Source organism: Excalfactoria chinensis, chromosome 3 (genome assembly GCF_039878825.1).
Source record: "Excalfactoria chinensis isolate bCotChi1 chromosome 3, bCotChi1.hap2, whole genome shotgun sequence".
NCBI lineage: Eukaryota > Metazoa > Chordata > Aves > Galliformes > Phasianidae > Excalfactoria > Excalfactoria chinensis.
The window spans coordinates 99,518,056-99,542,858 of record NC_092827.1 but is presented as its reverse complement, the minus strand read 5'-3'; the positions used below and the strand labels follow the sequence as shown (position 1 = coordinate 99,542,858).

Sequence of the window (24,803 nt, the reverse complement as noted above, 5' to 3'; positions counted from 1 at the left end):
TCGGTTCTCCTCTAGCAGCTCCCATCTGACAGGAAAGCTCTGCCTCTTTCATCTCCCTTTTCATGCCTTGTTGGCTAGGAAGGCCAAAACGCCAGGCACATTTGCTGAGGCTCCTTCCCTTGAAGTCAGTCAGTACCTCTCACAAGATTATTTTTGCTTCTCTCGAGAGATATATTTACCAGAGGTTAACGCACTTTTTTTCTTTGGAGGTGATTGCTATCAGCTCCGGATGAGCTTCCCAAGATTGCTATAAGGAAATGTCATCTCACTGTATCTAATTTCCAAAGAGCTGGTACAAATAGCCTCTCTGTATGCTACCCCAGAGCTCCCTTTCACTGCAGCATTCACGATTTCTGCGCTGCTTTCTCAAGGAAGCCTTAGTATTTATTTGAACATTGCTGAAAAGCTGCTGTTTGAATAATTAAGATCAAGACGTAGGTTTGCTGCTTTCAAAATGACAGTGACTTGAAGGCATGCAAATGGCAGTCCAGCTGTTGAGAGAAGCAGCTTCCCAGGGCAATGGGCACTGCTCACAGCATGGGGACTCGCAGCTCCCACTGACGCCCACATCCTCAGCCTGAACATCGCCTCAGCCCAACCGTGCTTTCCACTGAGCCTTTGTAAGAGACATATGGAGTCATTTTAGAAGAGCCATTCACCAGAACTGCTTTTCTTGAAGATTAAAGAACAGACAGACTGAGAGCAGGCTTTGGACTTTCATTATATTCAACCCTCTGAACCGGCCCCAAGTCTCCTATAGGAGATTCCAGCGGAGCTCAAGGACACTGACATTTTTCTCTGTTTCACTGAGCTTTTCCCCACCTTGAAAATCCCAGCCTAATGAAGAAAGACCAGAGTGAAAAATAGCTGTTGCTTGAAAATATATATATATTTCTGACTTCTCTGAAGTCTTTGCTAATAGTTCGATATATTCCTGTTATACATTCCAACAAATGACTCCGAATGAGGGGCAAAGGCCAAGAACTGTGCTCACAAAACTCTGCTAGATTTCATTACTCTTACTGGGAAGTGATGTTAATCCCTTTGAAAGTCAGCAGGACAACGCAAAGTGCCCTATATGGGACAAACAATCAATAAAATGTACCATTATATGAAAGCACAAACATGGACCTTATGTCTTCCCCACTGTGCAAGCAGTAGGAAGCCTCAAAATGCAGGCAAAGTCACTACATCCCCATCCCTGTGACTCTTCCATCAATTCTGCTCACGGGAAAGCCCATCTAGAAAAGCCCTGTCTTAATTTACCAGGTTCCTCCTTTGCCTTTTGTTGCAAAAACATGAGCCTCATATTAATTATATAACGTCAGAGGGCCACCAGTCCTTGTCACCTCAGTTAGGCTCTCCAGGAAGTGAACAGCATGGATACTTAATGCGCAAGCGTGGCGCCCCATACAACTGCATCTGAAGGAAGGGAGGACGTATTCCAGAGCCCCAGCACCCTGCTGTTGTGGGCTGGAGGCTTTTTAAACTTCCACATTGCTACAGTAGAACAACCTCCTGAAATTCCTGCCGCCTTGCACAGGCATTCATGTTTGCAAATGATAGAGATCTCGTGTATGCAGAAGGTGGGATTAATGCAGCAGCCCGTATCCCTATCATCGGGCTGGCATTGCTGTACTTTCATTACGGTCTCCTGGCAACAAAGCACCCAGGCACTTTCATGAATGCTAACAATTCTCATTCATACAGCCTCTAGACATTTCCTGAGAGCTTTGCAGAAATGAATGAGCCTATCAGTGTTATCAGCTCCCGGAATATCAGACTCCAACACAAATCATGCGGGCTTTTTTTTTTTCCTGTGCAGGGAAAGCATTATTAATGTGATTTTATCAAAAAATCATTTCTATTTCTTTCTGGACATAGATATTTTTTTTGAATCATACCATATTATTACACACAAAAGTATAACAATAGCATTTTTGTGCCTACTGTGTAGAATAAGCCTGATTTTATCAGCAGGTTTGACTCTATCTGTAGGGTTCTTTGATGCTTGGGCTTTTTTCCTCCAGTTTACAGAACAAATGTGTGGTACTGGAAGGAATTTGGTACAGAGGATAAAAACACAAAACAACACTTTATTTTAGAAAGGAAAATAATACGTATTTACATTTGTGAGCAGAAAGATCATTTTGTTAATATAAAGACTAAAGAGAAAGAACCAAGCCATTACTTTGACCTGTCTGGATGATGCTACTCTCGGGCCTTGCCAGCATGAAACTAAAGCAAAAAAAGCAGATGGAGATACTCCTTGCATTTCATACTGTTGGGAATGCACAATGAGAGATGATTGTGGGGATGTGGTAGTGAGGGACATGGCCAGGAGGCATTGTGGGGATGGGCTGGGATCCCTCTGGATGATCTCCGTAGCCTTTCCAACCTTAATGACTCAATGATTCTCGAATTCTGTGCAAAAGAAGGGAAAAAGACCACTGCTCTCTGTTTTTGTTTATGGAGAACTTCTGCCTGTGTTTTGATCATGCTGTTTAAATCAGTTTATGCACAACATCTGCAACTCTCTGCCCCAGGAGGACAGCTCTGTCCCCTCTCCTTACAGCCTTCCTCCCCAGCCTTCAGTTAACACTGCAGTGCTCATTTAGAACACGAACACGCTCCTTAACACTGTGCCTTCCCCAAGGTCTTACTTATCCCTAAATACTGCCCATTTTACAGCATGCAGATACAAAGAAAATGCATTGGTCTCATTATCAAGAAAAAAAGCAAAACACTTTATTGACAAAGAAGAGAGACAGAGTTCTGTATTGATGCTGCCAATATAGTTAATACTTTAAAGTCCTAAGGCAACATCTGTTTATCTTGGAGAAGAATCTGAGCGTGCCCTTGATCAGATGATTTTCTGTGCTTTTCCCTCTGGCAGCTGGCTCTTGCTTAAAGCCAAGGTAAAGAAACCTTTGGGATCGTTAACAGTGTTCTATGGCCGTCTGCACAGGGAGTTTTTCCCCCTACGATTGTTTTCTCAGATAAAACTGTCCAGGTTGTGAGGAAGCCTGTGAGTAATGTGTTTCAATCACACTTAGCAGATATAAAGGGTTAGCGGCCCCTTACGTAATATATGGCTCTGACTGTGTTAGCCTAAAATGAGTTTAAGATGGATTTGCTGAAGAAACGGTTCATGGCATATAATCTGGCTGCCAGGCGGTATTTCTTCGGGTGACAGCATCCTTAGCTGACTTCTCAAAGGCAGTTGGCTGCAGGGCAGGTTTGGTGAGGACATTTCCCACATATAAGCAAGATGACCCACAATAAAAGAAGAACTTTCATAGTACTCCCCAAAGAATGGGAAGCCAAGCCCTGACATGTGAGCCTTGACACGCTCCGCTGCTGCTGCGCCTCGGTACACAGGGGCAAGAGGTGACCCCATTATGGACACCATGGACTGGGGGAAGTCACACAGGGCACAAGAGATGTGAGCACTGTGCGTATCAGAGCAATCTTCATCCTCTCCTCCTTGATAGAACCACTCCAGCTCAAGGACACAACACACCTCCCCCAGGGTATGGATGTCTCCGCTGTGAGACCACTTGAAATTGAGAGCTCAAAATCTGATGAAGTCTGAAAGGGCAACGATAGTCCCAAGCCTTGCTTGCTGCTTAGCTATAAAGAGCAGGCAAGGATGCAGCATGATAAAGTCCAGGCACAACTGATTACTCTCCCAGATGTGGTCTGGACGCCAGTTCTCCCTCACAGCCTCTGTTTCCAAATGCTTAGAGGCAGATCTGACAGAGCTGAGAAGCAAGCAGCATCTGCTGCTTGGACAGGCAGTGGGTCAGAGGGAAACTGCCTCAATAGAGCTTCTCTATAGTGGGAGCTATTGGTAATAGGTGAATGGTTGGACTGGATGATCTTTAAGGTCTTTTCCAACCTTGGTGGTTTTGTGATTCTCAGTCTTTGAAAAAGTTATGAAAAACAAAAAAGCCTTTCATGAGAAGTTTAATACAATGCATAGAATATTCTGCAGTAAAACATTTCCCCGTCACTACTTTCCCCTTGAAAGATTATAACAGCTATGTGTGGAATAATTGCTTCTCAATCCAAAAACCAGGGAACTTTAATTGATATAGGATGCTGGCTGCTGAATATTGCATAGCCTGACTTTGTAAGCAGAAATTCAGCAGAGAGGATTGTCTTAATCTGCCCGCATGCTCAGTTTTAAACCAGCAGACTCACACATCCATATATATATATATATCCAAGCACCTGTTCTCATTTCACTCTCCGTAGGTGAAAAAAATCTATTCCTTCTCAGAGGTAAGATCTCATCTCATGGAGCTGAGATTTATTTTTCCATTACTGAAGGCAAGGCAGCATAAATCATAGCTGCAATGGAGTATTTCAGGAAGCTAACACTCACTGAGCTGCTCCAGGGTGGAATTCTGATGGAGAGAAGATTGAAGTCCCATTTGACGCTGCTCTTGACCTACAATGTTTTTAGTTTTTTTTTAAAGAGGATGTGGCAGACAAGAACCCTAACACTTGAAAGGGGCTATACCACACTAGGACTACATAAGAAATAGGTGCTGAGAGGCTGTCTGCATTCCAGCACGGCTGCAAACAAGGCAGCACATCACAAGCAGTCTTTTCCACAGCCAGCCAAGCTGTAGGAGCACAAAAACAATTTACAGCCAGCCTGAGTCCACCAGATATGGTGAATTTACAACCTGCTCGAGTACCAGAGATGGTATGATTTACCATCAGCTCCCCAGCGTCTGCTGGGAGTGAGAACTAAACGATTTAGGTTGATAAACGTTTGAAAGAATGAGACCATCAAAATAACCCTCAAGCTTTCTTGGTATCCATTCCGAGAACAGGCAGAGCCTCAGCACGGTCCCAGGCAGACCTTGTTAGGGAGGCTTGCTGCTGCTTGTCCCAACTGTAGTAATCATTACGAGCGAGACTTTAAACCACGAGCGTATTTATGGCTTCCTGGCTAGAAGCTGGCATGGGCCTTAGCAATTTCAAGGCTGAGTTGGCTTGAGAAAGAAGTTCTGGAAATCTGAGAGCTTCTTTATGGGATCTTATGGCCCATGGAGCCCCACACTGATGCTGAGGGCAAGCTGCCATTAAGTGCCATGGAAACCCTCCCTGCTCAGGTGAGATTGGTGGGGCAAACTCTCGACTTTCAAGGTCCACCTGAAAGAACTTGTCTCAGTTTCCTCGTAAACCTGCTCCTTCAGGTGGGAACTTCCCTTAGTGCTCAGTGCAAACTGTGCTTTCTCTCCCCATCTCTGGGAGTTTCTTCAGCTTCAGAGGGGTGCTACCAGCTGCTTAGCTGTGCCCACCCCCTACCCTAGATTTCAGCCCAACAGCACTGCTTAAAGCAGAGTGAAGTTCTCATTCACTTCCTTGTCATAGATCAGACAATGATCTCTGGTCTGGAGATATGGGGCTGGCTGTCTTGCTGTGGATGTGTGGTGCTGGCTGTCTTGCTCTGAGGATGTGGGGCTGGCCGCCTTGCAGAGATAGTCCAGGTACATCAGCTTGATGGCTGTGATGCAGCCCTGGTTCAGTGTGTCCCATGTTAATGAAGCCGTGCAGCTCAGCACTGTCCATCCATACCCTCTGTTGTACATCCCCGTTTCTGCCCCTCTCATCTCTGTCACTGAAGGTCCCGCAGTGCCGTTTGCTCCCCGCTGCTCAGCACAGACAGCATCTCAGCTGCAGGTCACACTGTGCTGACCAAAGGCTGTGCGCAATGCTCTGGGAGATGCTGCAGCCCAACAAGAAGCAGGCAGTAGACCTTCCTGTGCTGTGCAGACCTGAGGTCACCTCATCGCTCCCAACCCACCCTTCACCTCCACCTCTAAATCCCCCTTCTACCCTGCTTTACTGCAGTTCCCTGCCTCTCCTTCATTAGAGTTGGCCTGGAGTGTGTTGTGCCAAATGGCACCTGCAGCTCTGCTGGGTACGATGCAAACAAACAGTGTCTGCAGCTCCTGGGAACCTTCTGTGGTGCCCATGAACAACATGCCCTCTATAACTTCCTGAAGGGAGGTTGTAGTGAGCTGGGGGTCGGCCTCTTGTGTCATTAGTGATAGGAGCAGAGGGAATGGTTTCAAGCTGCGGCAGGGGAGATTCAGGCTGGGTATTGGTTCAGACTGGACGTTAGGAGGTATTACTTCTCAGAAAGGATGGTCAGGCACTGGAATGGACTGCCCAGGGAGGTGGTGGAGTCACCGACCATGGGGGTGTTCAAGGAACGTTTGGACGTTGTGTTGAGGGACATGGATTAGTGGGAGCTGTTGGTAATAGGTGAACGGTTGGACTGGATGATCTTTTAGGTCTTTTCCAGCCTTGGTGATTCTGTGAGAGAAAAAGAAAGGCAACAACAAGGCAAGTTCATATGACTAACCATTTCAGACTTGATTTCATTACTCTATGATGTTTCATATGCATTAGGATTCAAATGTATTTAACTCAAAACACCCAAAGTAATGTAAATCACTTCACTTCCACTACACTAGCATGTCAATTCCAGTAAAAGTAAAAGAAATTAACCCAAACTGAAAGGAATTCACACCTTCCTGAGGAATCATAAATCAAACCAGTGTGCTGCTATTTTTCCCAGCAAAAAGTTAGCGAGGACAGATGGTACCACCACCAATCAATACTAATAAAGGGGAAACCCAAGCACCCTGAACTAATTTGGAACCATCTGTACGAAATTAAAAGCACAACCCACATTTCATCTTTTTTTGCAGCATATTAGCGCACTCAAACAAATTGGGAATTACTGTAATGCTAAATCTAATCAATGGGAGAAAAACTGAAGAAGTCAAGCTGAGATGGGAAGCATTCATTGGTGAACTCGCATGTTGAAGGACTTCACTGCGTGACCTGCTGTTGTCCACCTCAGAGTTCTATTGATTTTTATTCTTTTCAGCACAGTTGATAAAAACACAGAGACAAAATGTACTCCTTTCACAGCTTACACTGGATACAACTAATTAACAACGAATAGCAAGCATCTAAAATTTAGTTCTGGTTCATTTAACCGCGGTAATAAGTTGTTGTTTTTAAAGCAACGCAACTGTTTCATGTTGTCATAAGCCAGAAGGATGTCAAAGGAAATTGTGTTGCGGTTCTCTTTTGTTGGTTTGCTTCTTTTTCTCCTACCTGCTTGGTAAGGTGAAAGTCTGGTTTGGTCAAGAGAAGAATCAAATAGTATATGATAACCATGCCAGAGCAATTTTCCTCCCCAAATAACTGGTTGTGATGGTGTGCTCTTCTCTCACTTGGTGAAGCTTCTTTGACTGACTTCCTTGACTAACAGAAAGGTCAATCAGGTAGTGCATTTAATCATTAAAAGCATAAACTGCCAACAATAAATGTCAGAGGACCGCGTGGTTTTGTTTGATTGAGAGCAAACAGTAATACATTCAACCATCTGTTTAGGGATTATGAAACACCTCACGCAGTACATTATTTTTTCTTCTTTTCCAGTCAGTATGGTGTTTTTCTTTGCTTCTTTTCTGGCTGTTTTATTGTCCTCCAGACAGGGTCATGCAGGTCTTCTTCCTGAGTGGTTATAGTTAATTCAGAACTCCACTGTGTACGCTTCAGGTGATTCTTTTCCGAGTGCCTTGCCACATGCTCATCAATACTAAATTTCTTCTGCCACCACGTTGTCCATTCACTTTGCTTTGTTAGTTGACAGACTGTGTAGCCTAAGCCTTGGAACAAGAGTCTGTAAATCACTGCAGCCTCTTCAGCTCCTTCTGGCAATTTGCACTTGTGGGTGGCAGACAGGATAACTGACCAGCAACCACGGATTTGTAAGCCACAATACTTTCTGTTTTTGCACCTTCCAATTGAATATAGATCTGTAAGCTGCTCAACCTTCAAAAAGCCTTTTCTGACTAAAACGTGAGGCTCCGTGCAGGTTAACTTTGCAGCTGCTCGCACTGCTAACGTGCACTTGCTAGGGAATTTCTGTATTTCCTGTCATTTTGTCCATTGTCTCTGTGCATGTCCCAGTGCTTACTGACGTGCTGTATTATCACGCTTGGCACAGCAGAACAGAGCAGTCAAGAAGTGGAACCAAAATGCAGAAGACAAATCCACCCACATCACACACATGCTTCTTACTAACATGTGATTCCTCTCCGCGCTGTTGAGATGAAAACATTTCTATACAGATAGATCTGGGTGAATTTAACAATTCTACCCTCTTAATACTGCAGGATAGTTACTGTGAAAAGTCTGAAGCATTATTATGTGCACGAGGACCCAATCAAAGCTACGAAGACTGTATGATGCTATGAAACCAGGACCAAAACTTCCACTGTACGCTGCTCTTGATTATTGTCTTACTTTAGTGCGGAGAGCTGCTCTTAGAAGAATAAAAATGAATCTTATTACAGGTTTCATAACAAACAGCTGTGATAATAAAGCAATGCCAGGTATCCTTGATCTCGAGTAAGGGACAGGAAAAGAGCAGTGGCTACAAAGCAATGTTCAAAAACTCTTCTCTGCTTTGCTTCTCCAACACTTCTTAGAGTCTCTGGAAATCAGCTACCTGTTAGTTGCAAGCATGATTCCAGCATATTATATTGGTGATGTATTGTAACTGCCTACTAAGATGCCAGAGGCATTCTTGCTAAGAAACTTGGAATAGTTTTTCCAATTCTTCAAGCTCTCATGGACTTTTAAACAAATAACTCCTTTAGTGAATAGAATAGTACTGCACCTCTCTGGGGATTAAGGAAACAAAAGTAATCTAAATAAATCTAGGGGGGAGCCTGAGGAATGAATGTTGCTTCTATTGAACTAGCAGACAGACTGAAATCCCACCTGAGGAGCAGGAAAGGACGGCTTTCTGCTTTATTGCATTCAAATTCTTCAAGAATAAATCAGCAGTGCTTAGAGCGACTCCGAGCAAGTATGAGTGAGGCACTGAAGAATTATAGAAGCCATGAATTCTTCCTTATTTTCTGTCAGGTTAAGGTTTTTTGTGTGTATGTTTTCATTAGTTTCTTCTCCATGAGCAGCTTAAAGACTTTAAAATAAAGTCATTTATATTATGTCAATATTTTTCGCTCCTGAAGACAATCAAACTCCCTTAGCTACCCTGACTTAATAACAAGTAAGTAGTTTTGGACTTTGTAACTAAATGATGAGTTATGTGGACTGTGTTACTGATCAACACATAAAACATGAGCTATACTTTTCTAAAAAACATTTTAATACATTGTTCACACCTGGATTTCAAAGACATGCTTTATGTTAGTTGCTTATAAAACAATAAACAGAGAAAAGTGCCTAGAACTGCTGTCTAACACCATTTAGACCTGTGGTGTGTATACTCTGCACGTAGCTTTGTACTGGCCCACCATTCCCTGTACCCTTATACAACTGAAGATAACACTTTCTCCACCAGTAAATAACACCCCCACCCAGGTTCTGGGTTTGTTTTTTGTTTGGTTTGGTTTTGGTTTTTGCTGTTATGTTCAATAAGCCATTCTGTTCTTTATAGAATCATGGAACTGTTTGAGTTGGAAGGGATCATCAAAAGGCCAACTAGTCCAACTGTGTTGCAAATGCTCTGTGGTACCTACAGCTCTTTTGTTCTGGAAGGTGGCACAATTGCTCCCCCATAGAAATGAAGGTGAAATTATTCCAAATATTCCAAGGCTGCAGCCCCAGTTCTCCTCTATTTATTTACTCTGAGCTGCCACCACCTCGGGGCCCTCCAGAAATCATGGAATAATAGTACCATAGAATGGCCTGGGTTGGAAAGGAGCACAATAACCTTCCAGTTCCAACCCCCAGCTATGTGCAGGCCTTACCGACCACACGACCTGAGCATTCACCGGAGCCGCCTGCCGTTTGCCCTACAATTCACATCCAATTTACACCCCTTTTACACCACGGCCCTTCAGGATCCAACCAACAAGGCACCGCGCATGCGCCGCCCGCCATGGCGATTCCGACGCATCGATCGCTCCAGGAGCGGCTCTGCGGTCTGCGTCGTCGCGGCGGCCATCTTGGCTGCGCGTGTGCCCTGTCTGCAGGCTGATCGGCGGCCGGCTGGCACCATGGACATCCGGCCCAACCACACCATCTACATCAACAACATCAACGACAAGATTAAGAAAGAAGGTAAGGGGGGTTGCGGAGCGCGCTTTCCTCGGGCAGCCCGCTCGCGTCTCGTCCCGTTGCTCTCCGTTGAGAGGCCGTGGCTTGGCGCCTGGTGCTGAGGCGGCTGGTTGGCCCTGATGCCGTGCCCTGTGCCTGATGAGCATCCATCGATAACTGTTTATCTTCGTAACTTTTAACTATAGGACTTCAGATGGTCTTCAAAGCCTGCAGACGTTACTGGGCAGTTTGCGGTGGGTGCCAGCAGCAGCAGTGAGCGGTGCTCGTACATAGCTGAGCTGTTTGTCCCTTTGTGTAGTTCTTGCTCATAGGAGGTTAATACAGATCTAGTACGGTTTCTTCTCTAGCCGTGTATTGTGAAGCCAATACACCTACCTGCCGAAACTGGGTGAATATGCGTTTGTACAGCAGTTCTAAGCTTGTGTACCTTACTGCTGTGAGGTAAAGGTGGCAGAGATCAACCTGAGGGACACCGTACTCTCTGTAGATACAGACATTTGCATGCAACCCGTTACAGCCTTTTTGTCCTATTTTTCTTGTTAACAGAATTGAAGAGGTCCTTATATGCGTTATTCTCACAGTTTGGTCATGTGGTTGACATTGTGGCTTTGAAGACTATGAAAATGAGAGGACAGGCTTTTGTCATATTTAAAGAACTGGGATCATCTACCAATGCTCTGAGACAGCTGCAGGGCTTTCCATTTTATGGGAAACCGATGGTAAGTTATTTTCTTCCTTCTCTGTGGAAAATAAAATTCCTGTGGTGTGTTGCAGTGTTTTGGTACTTGTGCCTTGGGAATTAACTGTTAGACGTACTTGCAGTTGTGCTATTACTCAGTAATGTCCTGTCTTGTCAAATATATGTATTTATGCGAGCTTGAGGCGCACCAGAGAGACTGTAATTGGAACACACAGTGAAGCTGAAGTTGTACAGTGGCTGCAACAGAAAGAAGGGATGTCATCCAGAGGTACTGTAGAGGCTTGAGAAGCAGGCTCCTGTGAACCTAAGGAGTTTCAACAAGGCCAAGTGCAACGTGTTGCAGTTGGGTGGAGGCAATCTGAGATATGTGTACAGTCTGAGAGCAGCCCTGTGGAGAAGCACTTAGGGGTCCTGGTAGATGCAAAACTTAACATGAGGTGTAGCTCAGAAGGCCAACTGTTCTTGACTGCATCAACAGAGGGGTGGCAGCAGAGTGAGAGAGAGAATTGTCCCCCTTTACTCTTCCCACAAAGATGCTCAGAGGGCTGGAGCACCTCTCCTATAAAAAAAGGTCCAGGGAGCTGGGCTTGTTCAGCTTGGAGAAGAGAAGGCTCTGGAAAAACCTCCCTGTGGCCTACCAGTACTTAAAGTTTATAAACAGACTGACTTTTTGCTTGGGCGGGCAGATAGTGATAGACCAAGGGGAGAATGGCTTTAAACTGAAAGAGAGGAGATTTAGATTAGATATTAGGAGGAAATTCTTTACCCAGAGAGCACTGAGTTCCTGGCACTGCTGCGCAGAGAGATATGGGTGCCCCATCCTGGAGGTGCCCAAGGCCAAGTCTGATGGACCCTGGGCAGCCTGAGCTGGTGGGGGGCGGCCAGCCCACAGCAGGGGTTGGGGCTGGATGCAGTTTAAAGTCCCTTCCAACTTTAGCCATTTTATGGTATTCATTGTGTCTTCTGTTAAACACATAAAATTTCCCAGGTAATGCTTTTAAGATTAGGTACTTTCTATTGCATTTATAATAATAAAAGTTACTCTAGATGTTTGTAAGACATAGCTAGAATATAGTACTTCCATTTCAAGGCAACAGTGAGTAGGGTGAAGATCTATTCAGCTCTACTCTCTGGAAATTGGCAGATGTACTCACTGATTTGCTTTGGAAATTAGTGAAGAGTTTTGCTTATGCTTACATCAGATTAGCAGCCCAAATGACTGAATTCTGACACAACTTCAGTGAAGCTGATACAATATACCTTGATAAAAGCCAATTTAGTAATGTACTTGATTACAGGCAGGATAGTGTAACAACAGACATGTTTCTGTTGCTGCCTGTTTGGGTAACTGGGCATCTCCTAATTTGGGAGGCTTATATGTGCCAACAATCCACTTGACTTCAGTGATCTGTGGGTGTGCTCGTCTTTCAGCTCATGGCTTTGGGCGATAAGGAGAGCTATACTGTTGTTGAGGCACACACTTCTTTCATTAATGCTCTCAGATTATCTAGCAAAATCTTTGCCTGGTGTATGGGAAACTGTTGATCACAGCCTGAACCTCTGATTAACCACCTGAAGCAAGCAATGAGTCAGCTGTGGGAGGACAGGTGAAGATAATTCAGCTGTGCTACGGGAAGGGTGTGGAGCTTGGCTTCACCTCCCCCAGATCTCATGTAAGGGCTGACTGCTGCTAAGGCAGAATCTCTTTCTCTGGAGGTCATTCCTTTGTGGAGTTTACTGTGAACTTTCAACATCGGTGAGCATTTTCCATTTATCATAGATTATCTTTCTATTGCAATAATCTTTCATACCAAACACCTGTTTAACCTCTTTTTACCTATTGACTGTATAATTGTTTAATTGTATAATTGTGTAACTGTACACCAAGGAACTGTGCAAGCTTAGTTGTCGCTTACCCTTAAAGGCCTTTGTGCTCAGTAAAACGCAGTAGAGAATTAAAACAAAGCACAGTAAAGCATTATAAGCGTTGAGGTGCATTTCCCTCTTTGAATACTGACTGCAGGACACATCCTATGCTTAGAAATGGACAAATGATAAAAAGTAAATTCAGCTGCTGTGTGGTCTTCTGTTGGAGTAGTCTTCAATAAGTGATAGGATTGTAAAAGTGTACACGTGCACATATGTGTGTAATGCTGTGCCGTTATATATTCATAGCTCCATCATTTATCTTTCACTTGGGCACTTTCGGGATGCTCTTGTCAGAAGAATAGCACAGTTGTGCTGCTGATACAACCAATGTAGTCTGGGTTGAATTGAGGCATGTGTTTATTGTATTTATTTATTCTGAGTTTTACTGAACTCAGTTTTCTGCAGAGATCTGAGATCACTGGAACCTTGTCAGCTCCCCCCCAGGCCCAGATGCTTTATCCCCTTAGGCTTTTTTTTTAGTAGCAGCTGGTGCCAATTTTGTTAACTGATGTTACATAGCTTTGTACATCTGCTACCTTGACAGACACAGTAAAGATACTTTTAGCTGATTAGAGTGCTGATTCCAATGAGGGTCATAAAATTAGTAATCTCTTCTCATGAGAGGTCTATCCCAGTTTTTAAAAGTTCTTGAGTTGCGATCAGAATTAATTAGGGATGTTACGTACTCCGTAAAAATATCATATAAAACAGTGTTTTTAATACAAGTTGCTACAAACATATTGTGTTGTTTTTTTCCTTTTAAAGCGTATTCAGTATGCCAAAACAGACTCTGATATCATCTCTAAAATGCGCGGTACTTTTGCTGACAAGGAGAAGAGGAAGGAAAAGAAGAAGGCCAAGTCTCTGGAACAGTCAGCTAATGCAGCAAATAAAAAGATAATTCAGGTAGGCTGCTTCTGTATTTACAAAAAGAAGGGAGAAAACAATTCAAACAGTATGCCCTCTGCTTTGGTAATGTTTTGGGTCTTTTTAGGACTAAGTACTTTGTTACTTTAAGTTCTTTGAATTGTTGTATCATCATAGTATCATAGTATCAAGAGAGTTGGAAGGGACCTTAGAGATCTCTACATCTGTAGTGCTCTTTAGCACTCATTAAAGCTGCAGGATGGAATAGGATTACATAGTCTTTAATGCATTTTATTTTATTGTTTTTATTTTTTTAATGCTTTTTATTTTTTTTTCTTGTTCCTGTTGTAAGATGAAAACTAAGGTACAGAGCAAAGGTACAATAAACCAATGCAGAAAGTCACATTATGTATATGGACATATATGTAGAATGGTAGATGGGTAGAAGAGAACAGTGTGATCCATTTGCAATTAGATGAGAAGGAGCTGGCATGGAGTGTATCTCCTGTAATGGTTGGCCTGGCCCAGGCTAACAACATTTAGCAGTTTATTTGTAAAGACAGGGAAAAAAAAGACAAAGGCACAAGGTTTGAATATTGTCTTAATTACTGTTCCTGCAAAGACACAGTTTGTTGTCAAGGAGAGAGGTATGTGTTCATAAAACTAACTTCTGCATAGAAAATTCAGTTTCCTCAGGATTTATTCAAAATCAATTCTTATATAGTGATTTCCTAGAAGTAATTGTTTTTATTTATAATGGTAATAGCTTTAGTTATGCTTGTTAAACTGGAGTCCTCAGTGAAGCCTGTATTTTTTTCTCTTGTTGTGTCTATCATGTCTTGTCTAGGTCTTCATTTTCAAAAGCTACTTCCTGTCTAACTAAACTGAATTTAATGATGGATGAGTAGTGACTTGCTGTATCTGTTGACTCAGCCATTAGTTAAACTTTTATTCTTTGATTGTCTGGTTTGGGGATTCAATGCAGTCCTCATGATGTTATTGTTTCCCTTGGGCAAGTATTTCATAAACAAATGTTCCTTGCATTGCAGCTTAACAAAAATAAGTCCATGCCGTCTTTCATACACTACTTGAGTTGTACAAAAACACGTCACCATGTATTTATCTCTAAACAAATATCTTTTTAAAACTACTTTGCTCTGTCTTACTAGGGAGCAACACAAAATTCAACCAGTGCCCCTGGGACTTCACCGCAGAATCAGCAGGTAATGCTTGTTTTTGTGAGCAAATCTTTTAGACTTTCTGAAGCTTAAGATCTAATGGAGTTTGTAACCAATAAATTTTAATAGTATGCTGTAGTAAAATGATGTGTTTTCTATGGGTTTCAGTTGCCCCAAAGATACACAGTAGTTCATTTCTGCTGTAGATGAACAGGTGGTTTATCATGGCTTCCAGCTACTTCACCTGAGAAGGTGAGGAAGTCCTTTTTCCAAGCTGATGTCCTCCTGTAGAGATGTCTTGGATGACCTGTGAAATCTAAAGTGGCACTAGTTAGTCTGAACTGAGGCAGTGCTGAGGTCTGGTATTGTGAAGTGCTGCAGTATCAGCTGTTAAGCAGCAAAAACAAAAACCACTGAGATCCATGTCTGCATATTGCATGAAGGGATCCTAAAGCCCAGCGACCAGTGTTACAACCAAAACTAGGGACTGTGAGTCTTTGTCCAAATAATAATGTAGACCAATTTAGAGGGGCGGACAGCTGTGGAAAATCTGCTGAATTTTGCTCTTCTCTTGCAGGTGCCCGACAACCCACCAAACTATATTCTCTTCCTTAATAACCTGCCTGAGGAAACAAATGAGATGATGCTGTCCATGTTATTCAATCAGTAAGTTTTGAATGGAAGGAAGGTTTCCTTTGGATCCTTTTGTTGCTTTTATGCATTTGTTTTTTTTTATTTTTTTGATTGGCTAATTGATTATTAGAAACGAGAGGTGTTGAAGGTGTTTCAGTTCTGTATTACTGCCAGCTTTACAGATGTCAGTTCTGATGACTGTGTGCAAAATGGGAGTCTTTCTTTAAACTGATTTTGATTGTAGAAGTTATCTGTTGTCAATCCGCAGTGCTTCAAGCTGGTGAGTAATGTTAAAGACATCAGAAAGGGTTTTAAAAGCGGCTTTAATTGCTCCTGCAGATGTGCATGACTGATTAAATTACTTCAGCAGAATGATATTTAGGAGAGGCGAAGTTCTAAGGACTGGAAATGTAACTTCAACTGAATCTCATGCTAATAGTAACTGTTATTCTAGTAGATGCTTGTGGGAGAGTCTTCTGTCTGCTGAAGGGAGGTGAATTGTCAAACTAGAAAACACTGTCTGACTCTTCTTAAACTTGTTTTAAAGGTTTCCTGGATTCAAAGAAGTACGTTTAGTGCCTGGACGTCATGACATTGCATTTGTGGAGTTCGAAAATGAATGTCAAGCAGGAGCTGCTCGAGATGCTCTCCAAGGATTCAAGATAACTCCGTCTCATGCCATGAAAATCACTTATGCTAAGAAATAACCAGACACTCTTTGGAATTCTTTGTATTGATTTTTTTTCCTTTTTTAATATGAGAGTACAGCATGTTTTCTGTCCTGTGCAGAAAAGATAAGACTGTTGTGTGAAATGGCTGCAGCTGTCAGCACAGTTGCAAGATTTCTGTGGATCTACTGAATAGTAACTCTTTGTGCTAAAATACTAATTTTTATAAAATAAACTCAGCTTATGCTGTTCTCAAGCTGTGTTTTTCATTGAATCCGTCTTATTAATCTGTCAGGCTGGCAGATGAGAATTGCTAGGTCATGGCCTGAACCTGGCTGAGCACCAGGTGAGAAGGGATGGCTAACCCAGGTGCAAGCAGAGTGCCTTGGGTCTGCCCTTCCTTGCCCTCATTTAAGGATTAGCAGCTGAGAGAGTAGCATCTCTTTAGAGATCACGCTCTTCTTGAGATGTCATCAGTCTTTGGACAGGGTGAGCTGCCTTCTTATATATTGCTTTCTAAACTAAATCTTGATGAGTACCTTTATAAGTGTGCTCCTGTCCTGGTAGAAGGCATTATCATTGCTTTCCATTGCTCCACAGGGGGCTAATTTATAATATTGGTTTAACTACTTTTAAGGTGACTTTCATTTCTCAGAAGCGAGTGCTGGATAATTATATGTGTCTTCAAAGTGAAAACTGTGAGTGGGAATGTTAAATGTCAGTGTGTTGAGAACAAATGCAGCGCTCAGTCTTCAGCCTCACTATCGAGGGAACAGCTGCTTTTCGCTGAGAACAATTTTGTCACTTAAGGGAAATAGATCATTGTGGTTTTAATTTATGCAGGTGTGGGTAGAAATTGGTTAAAATTTGACAGTTTGGTTCAACTTTTTGGCTTTCTCTACGGTGATGGCTGGTAGTGGAAGTCATTGTACAGACAGGCTTGTGGTTTTGTTTTGATTGGCTTTGATTTTCCAATTGTCTGGTCTTTAGCAGTGATTTTAATAAGAGCTTTCTGGCTCTTTCCAAAGATGCTGCTGGATGCTGCTGATAAGCTTGACAGTCTATTTTTAGGCAGGCTTCACAAAATGCATGTTCGAGTGTTTGTGGTGTTGTTCCCCCCCTCCTTTGTTTAAAGCACTTAACGGTTTTGTTGGACACAAAATACACTATATGTAGTGATGTAATCCAATGTAGTATTGAGGAAAAATCACTTCAAAAGCTGAAGCGTTTTGTTCAGGTAATGAAAGATGGAAGAAGATGTAGAAAGATATTTTAGCCTTAGAGAATAATGAGACCTAAACTATATCTTTGGTGAAACTCACTGGATTTTCCTTGGTGTTGTCTGTGAAGGAGAATTGCGGTCAGGCTCTTGGAGATTCACATTTGAGGAATGGAATTGTGGGGTTTGTGCTTTTCATGTTGCACCATTCCTCAGTTCTTTAAAGCTTTGTCTGAGTCCTTTAACAACCATTTTAAAGAATTAATGGGATGAAGTTAGTGTGGCTTCCTTCAGATGTAGTTCAGAGAAGCAGCTGGTATTAAGGCAGGGTACTGTACTACAAGGACGGGTGTTCAAATGAGCACAGTAGCTGCCTTGTGAGCGTTGAGGCTTTTTTTGTTTCTGAAGTAGATCAGTTGGAAAACAAGAAAGTAGGCTGGAAGCTGTAGCTTTTCCTCTTGCTGCAGCTTGGTATATTCCCTCTCTGTGTTGTGTGAGCTGCAGAGCACGTGTTTTTCCCAGTGGTGTAGTGAGGTTATTGAGGTCTGACTTAAGGCTGTTATTTAGACAAAGCGTTGCTCTTGGTCGTTTATAAGGACTGATTTTAAGATTAGCTTCTTTGAAGCATGACAGCTGTGATGTGAACAGCTTACAGTGTATATAATAACTTGTTTTTTTTCCTATTGGGCATGTACATCTATTTTAATTGAAATAGGCCTTTTTCTCATATGCTATGAAAATAGTTTGGGAGGCTAGATGAACTTTAGATGTCCTCTAAGACATAACAAGTACCTCGTAAGTCAGTTTGTGGTACCATCAGTGTCATGTCTGTGAACTCTCAGCTGAATTTGGCTACATACAACTTGAGATGGCCGCTGCCTTTGCTTAACCTGTGTATTCTGCTCTCTTTCTGCATTTACCCATGTAAAAAGAAATCTTAACCTAAACAAGTACCAGTGTTTGAATTCTAGATTTCAGATTTGAATCGATGAGTTGAAAAGCATTTCTTCTTTTTTTGAGTTATATTTGCATCCATGTTTATTGCTGTAGTAGCGCCTTTCTGCAGACTGTAATGAGGAAATTGCTGCCATGGAGAGTTTATGGGCCAGGGAGGATTACAAGTGTTAGTGTTTGGGTATAATTTTCTTCCCTGTTTGTTGGGGTCTGCCTTAATTTTTCATCCTCCAACAAATTTTGCTTGATGTGAGATTAAGACTGTGTATGACTGAAGGAAGGCTGAAGATTTTTAAGCAATACAGTTGCTCCAGATTGAGTTTAGGAAAGGATTCTGTTGCATAAGTGTAACCTGAGGTTTCCCTCTTGCCGCCGGCTCCTCTTATTGCAGTGGAATGTCACTCTGATCCTTTCCCATTGGCCAGGGGTGTTTGTCCAGCTGTTTGGCTGCTCCATAAAAGATAGAGATCATTGGGCACAGTGCGCATTGGTGAAGTGCCGCACTAAAGAAAAATGACACAACGTGTTTATTTCATGATCTTCTTTTTGTGTCTCGGATTAATGAATCCATTTGCAACTGGAATTTTTATGGACAAGCTTGCCAGCAAGAAGCTGTGTGCTGATGACGACTGTGTCTGTGAGTAATTTTGTTTTAATTAGAAGAGAATTATATCCTCAAAACCAGTTGTGGGGCTTGGAAGCCGTGGTGTGGCAGAAAACTACTCTGCTCATTTAGCTTGTCTTTAAATTGGTCTGTCAACTTAAAATAGAGTGGGAAGATGAATGTGGAGCATCAAATCCCATTTTACTGCAGAAAGACTTTTTCCAAGGGACCCTTCTCATGAATGAAAGGTGAGAGTAGAGAAGAGGCAGAAGGATTGTAACTTACATCAGGGTTAAATGACACATTCTGAAGCTGTTATTCTGCTTACTGGAGATATGGAAAAATGAGCAGGGCAAATTATTGGCAGACATTAATTTCAGAATAACCTACTTTGGCCTGTAAAATGGTTTTGCATGTGTGCACCCACACGCTTCCATATTTTTCTTTATAAAAGAAAATTAAATTCATAATTAAATAGAATTAATATATATAGAATATATAAATATAGAATATACATAGAATATATATAGAATTATATATAGAATAATAAATTCTTTAAATTCATCCTTCTCATTCTTGATTTTTTGATTTCTTTTTCCTAGACACCATTTCCCTTGTCAGAGCAGAAGAGGATTATAATGCTCCAGACTGCAGATTCATTAATATTAAAAAAGGGCAGTTGATTTATGTTTACTCAAAACTAGTGAAAGAAAAAGAATCTGGAGAATTCTGGGCTGGAAGCGTAAGATGAGATTCCTGTGTATATGAGCAAACCAGAAGTAGAGTGGCATTTGTTTCTTGACAAAAATGTGTTGTTGATGTTGAGCTACTGTGGGTTATAAAGTGGCAACTTAGTTTTCAAACGGAGTGTTTGAACTGATGGAGGAGTCTCAAGGGCATTTTTTTTTTTCCTTCTGGTTTTTGTAATGAAGTTGAAGTATCTTCATTAACTATCCAGTAACTATGAATTTAGCCCAAGTTAAAGGGCTCAGCAGTTCTTTTCTGCGGCTGCTTACTGAAACTACAGGAGAAAACGTTTCATTGCAGTCGCTCTTAAAACTTCAATATAAAGGAAGTAAATGCTAATATTAGCTGAAGTCATTTAAAAACAAAACTGTGCTGTTATTTTATTCCAGAAAATAAATACCTATCTGTATTAGAACCTGTGTTAATTGTTCGTTTAAAGTGCTGGTTAATTGGGGAACTAGCAGATCCAAAAGTAGAGTTACGAACGCTGCTAAGTAGCTGCTTTTAGCTAAATTATGAATTAGCTTAAAGCAAATAAGGGCTGTTCTAATGTACCTAAGTATACATCTCCTTGCTTGAAGGTTTATGGAGAAGAGTATGAAGACCATATGGGGACAGTTGGTTATTTCCCTCGCAGTCTAGTCTCAGAACAACATGTCTATCAAGAAGCAAATAAGACTGTTCCTACAACGGTAAGGAATTCACAGAACCCCAGCTGTATATAATTATCCTTGGCTGTGTAATGCTAATTTCCTGTAAAAACAAATCATAATAGTGGCAGTTGATTGTAGCATATCACAGATGCTTAGGGATGCTGTCTCTGGGCCTTTACGCAGGCAAATGTTCTCAATAAAATCCTAACATGAGCTCTGATAATGTTTCACGAATGCTGAGTTAAGGCCTTGATCCTATTATTGCCCCTATTGATTGGGATAGCATCACTTGAAGGCCCCATAAGAGTCTGACCCAAGCTTCTTGCAATGTGTTGCAAATGGTTTTCTTTTTTGGGGACTCAACATTGTGCTGCATATATCAATAACGTGTACAAACACCTTCTATTAATGGTCTATATAGATTGATGTTGTCAGAGTACTTCTGTTTTATACTCCTGAACACCCTTCTCACCCTTCAATGAAAGCAGGTCCCTGGCAATTGAATGGGAAAACTCACTTTTCTACTGTTCCTCTAGAAAGATGGAGTGTTCTTGAGTAGTTTTTATAGTAGCAGCATCACTTGGGTTAAAATATTGGAGGAATAAAAATAAAACTCTTAGTTTTCAGAATACTGTGTGAGAAAAGTACGCTTGCTGCCTCATAGCTGTTGGTACGTCTATCAAAAGGTAGAATTACAAAGCTATTGGAAACGTGTTTTTAAGTAAGTTGCATTTCAGGAAGGATGGTTCTCCCCTGTCATGTACAGCAGTGTGTCATACACCAGCCATACCTTAAACTTACTTAAAGATCTGAGACGTGTTCCACAGAGAAGTGGAAGAGGATGGCATAGCTTGACTTACAAGTAATGCTACCAGTAGCTTATATGCCTATAGCACATTGCTCATAGCCTTGAAGTTGTATGTGGACTCTTTACCTTAACTCTTGATTATTAGGAAGGTTTCATCAAAATGAGAAATAAATGCAGTTTAATAGTTGCTAGGATTTGTGTTTTAATGTCAGACAAATTTTATTTGAGGAAATGCAAATCTTGAAGCAATTGATTGCTGTTCTTGACACTACATTAGGTTATTCTGAATTTGGCCAGGAGCACTATGGTGTAATCGGTCATTCTTTCATGTTCTGTAACTAAAATACATTTCTAAACTCTTAACAATCTGGCAGCCAGTTTGCTGAATGGCAAGCTGAGGTAGGTTGATGTCATGTCTTAGTCTGCAGGCTGGTTGTGGGTCCAGAATGGGCCATTGCCATTGGCAAGTATAAGTTCTGCAGCAAACCTTTTTGCAAAACTAATAACACTGAGAGTTTCACAGTTGTTTCACCCTTAGTTGACATCCTCACTATGTGAGAGCTTCACAGCAAAACCTGATGGTGGTACAGATGGATTCTTTTCCTTATTGCTATGTTCTAATTTGCGCGTTGCAAATGTGAGCTTAAAGGATCTGACTTTGTTTGCATTTAAAAGTGTTTAAAGCAGGTCTTAATGGACCTCTAACTGGGCATATCAATTCATCAAGAAGTATCCTTTAAAGAGTACTGCTTTGCACACAAGCTGTTGTTGCACAGCTCTTATATGCATGTAATATTCCATTTTCAATGTTGTAGCTGGTCTTATGTTTGCAGTTCTGCTACCTTTCACTTAAGCTGCTGGCAATGCTTGTACCTTGCTTTCCTGGCCTCAAACTTGTTAAGTCTGTTGCTGTTGTTACCACTGGAGTGAGAACCATCTTTTCCAACTGCCTTTTTCCCTAGCCTCTCATTTATTGTTTCATTTATACTATGGGACCTGGTGATGCCCAAAGCTTAATGATCAAGCAGCATGCAGTTCTTGCCCATTGAAAGCACCAAGGGGGCAACTTGATGAGTGGGATATTAGAGGGGGATCTGCTGCACTAAGGAGGAGCATGAATGAAGACATTAGTATAGGGGGCCTCTGTCTCCTTCACTTTTTTTCCCCATAGTAACTGTCAGAACTGGAGTCAATGTACATCATCAGCAACAGACCCTCTTAATACATCCTAGTGCTTGTGAACTTCTCTCAGCATCGTTTTTGCAACGCTAGGCAATCCACACCTATTGGTGCTGTTCCAAGTGATAAATCTTATACAGCATTTTCTTCCCAGTGCTGCTACTTCTGAGTCACACCGAATAACAGTAGACTCCTTACAAAAGACTGTATACTACTGAGTGGTATTGGATTGCTTGCCACCCTTCAATGATTTTAAATTGGTCATTTGCTGGCTAAAATGAGAGTACTTTTAATACCAGTAAGCCTTTGCTCTGAACCAGCTCCCAGTGAATGGCTACATGCGATAGGCTGGACTAATGCAAATGCTGCTTAGTGTGAGCATACAAGTTGTTAATTCCTTGCAGTAAGATCAAGATGAGAGCTATGTAGCCATGTAAAATGCTAACAGAAAGCTAGAAGGAAGCAGATGCTATGAAAATGTACCCCTTGCTGGAATTTTTCAAGCAAAATGTAAGCTTTTTTTTTTGCTAGTCAGGTTTCTCTGTAGCAAGTGAATCACAGCCTGAATCAAATTAAGGCATCCTTTTCATGTCTGGTTAGGAATAGCTTAAGGATAAGGGGTTACATACAACTCAAAGCCAAGTGTAGATGTAGGTATGTACAAAACAAAAAGATAAAGGAATTGTTTGGAAAAAAAAAGAACATGGCATTGTCCGATTCACTTTAAAGAGTTATGTCATCCCAAACACATAGAAGGAGCTGAAAAAGAAAAGCTTTCTTCTCCAGAATTCTGTGGAGTTAATTTATAGAGCATGTACTTTGAATACATTAGCGTATTCAGTGTATGCATCTGCTTATCTACCTTCAGGGGATGATAAAGGAATGTTAATCCTTCAGTAATCTCAAAACATCTTTCGACTCTCTTTCAGGACATTGATTTCTTCTGTGAGTAGCGCTGAAGATGGCTGGGCAATCTCCAGGGTGCTATCAAGAAATGCTGACAAAGAAACTCGGAACCCTTCACTGAACACCAACTTTATTATTATTACATTTTAATAACTAATTGTAAAATAAGTCATCTTTCAAGTGCGAAAGTTGGTTTAAAGGCAGCAATTTGGCTGGGGAAAATAGTCTCGTGGGATTTATTCTTCAGAAATTATTATACCTGTGAATGCTTCTGTGAGCCTTTGCATTATTTTGAGTAGTACAGGTTATATGTAGAATTAGATGTGCTATCTTGACCTGCATTTTCCTTCCGTAACCTTATACTCCATGTTAAATAAACATTGGAAAAGCCCTTCCTTTGTTGAGCAAATGTGTGACTTGCTCATTTAAATTGTTTTTCTTGCGGGAGTTATGCTGTGATGGAGAAACTGGAAGAAACAAAACCATCTGCATTATTCTGTGTTAGACTGCTCTCAGTGCTGATAGTTACTTCAAGCTGAAGCATCTCTGTGCTGCCACATGAGGGAGGGCTGTGCAGGGTGCTTGGAATACCTGATGTTTTTGTTTACATTTCTGTAGGTGTGCATATTGGATTTATTTTCGCTGGCACAGGTTGCCCAAGGAGGCTGTGGATGCCCCATCCCTGGAGGCATTCAAAGCCAGGCTGGATGTGGCTCTGAGCAGCCTGGTCTGGTGGTTGGTGACCCTGCACATAGCAGGGGGTTGAAACTGGAAGGTTATTGTGGTTCTTTTCCAACCCAGGCCATTCTATGGTTCCATTTTCTAGGTGGGGAAGTGCAAAGCTGTGGGCCTGAGCTGGACTTCCTGTGGTATAAGGTGAGACCGGTGCTTATCGTCCTCGATGCTGTGCATCACTCTTGTTATGGTTTTGTAATTTGGTTGGAGTTGCTATTCCACATCAGAACATCATGTGGGATAACGGGAGTGAAGGAGATGAGTTTTTTCTTTCTTTCCTTTTCTGTGGACTGCCTTCAATGGGCATGGGGGGAGGGAAGCGGCACCGGAGGGGAGGTCGGGAAGGGGACGGGGTTTCGCCGGGTTCCCTGTGAGGAGACAGCGTGGTCGGAACTTCCCGCCTCCCACAGCCCGCCGGTGAGATCTGGACTTGTTTTTTCTCCTTGTTGAAACTCTCTCGTTGTTGTTTAGTGTCACTGGCTTCATTAAACTGCCCTTCGTTCTTAGATCGTTCTTTTTTTCTCCATTTCCCCCCCCCAGGCCCATTCGCAATCTCCCTTCCCTTCCCCTCTCAGAGTGCACGTGGCCGGGCCGCACCGCGCCGTGCTGTTAGAGACGGGAGGTACTTTGTTCCTTCTCCCCGGGTTTGTGCCCGCTGTCACGGAATGAGCTCTAGGGAGAACTCCGTGACAATTCTTAAATGCGTATCCCTGCACATGTAGCTGCTTTCAGCTCCTGCTTGCTCTTCAGCCAGCTGGGGTGAACTATGCATGCTTTAGGATGGGTGCAATAGCTGGGGCACAGAATATTCCAGTTCAGGATGCATACAGCAGGGACTGCGGACACACACACACACCAGTGCCCTTTCTGAACATGCATGAAGGACGAC

The 24,803-nt window shown here is 42.1% G+C and overlaps 2 protein-coding genes across 2 annotated transcripts; both read left to right on the top strand.

Moving 5' to 3' along the window:
* The first annotated feature begins 9,985 nt into the window (after window positions 1-9,985).
* On the top strand, window positions 9,986-16,365 carry SNRPB2 (small nuclear ribonucleoprotein polypeptide B2). The gene is made up of 6 exons (XM_072333595.1): window positions 9,986-10,137; window positions 10,681-10,853; window positions 13,529-13,669; window positions 14,800-14,853; window positions 15,386-15,474; window positions 15,989-16,365. The coding sequence occupies exons 1-6, from the start codon at window positions 10,074-10,076 to the stop codon at window positions 16,146-16,148; spliced, it is 681 nt and encodes a 226-aa protein (XP_072189696.1). The 5' UTR covers window positions 9,986-10,073; the 3' UTR covers window positions 16,149-16,365.
* Window positions 16,366-18,685: 2,320 nt separating this feature from the next.
* On the top strand, window positions 18,686-23,570 carry OTOR (otoraplin). The gene is made up of 4 exons (XM_072333596.1): window positions 18,686-18,919; window positions 19,489-19,628; window positions 20,215-20,325; window positions 23,203-23,570. The coding sequence occupies exons 1-4, from the start codon at window positions 18,796-18,798 to the stop codon at window positions 23,224-23,226; spliced, it is 399 nt and encodes a 132-aa protein (XP_072189697.1). The 5' UTR covers window positions 18,686-18,795; the 3' UTR covers window positions 23,227-23,570.
* The last annotated feature ends 1,233 nt before the right edge of the window (window positions 23,571-24,803 follow it).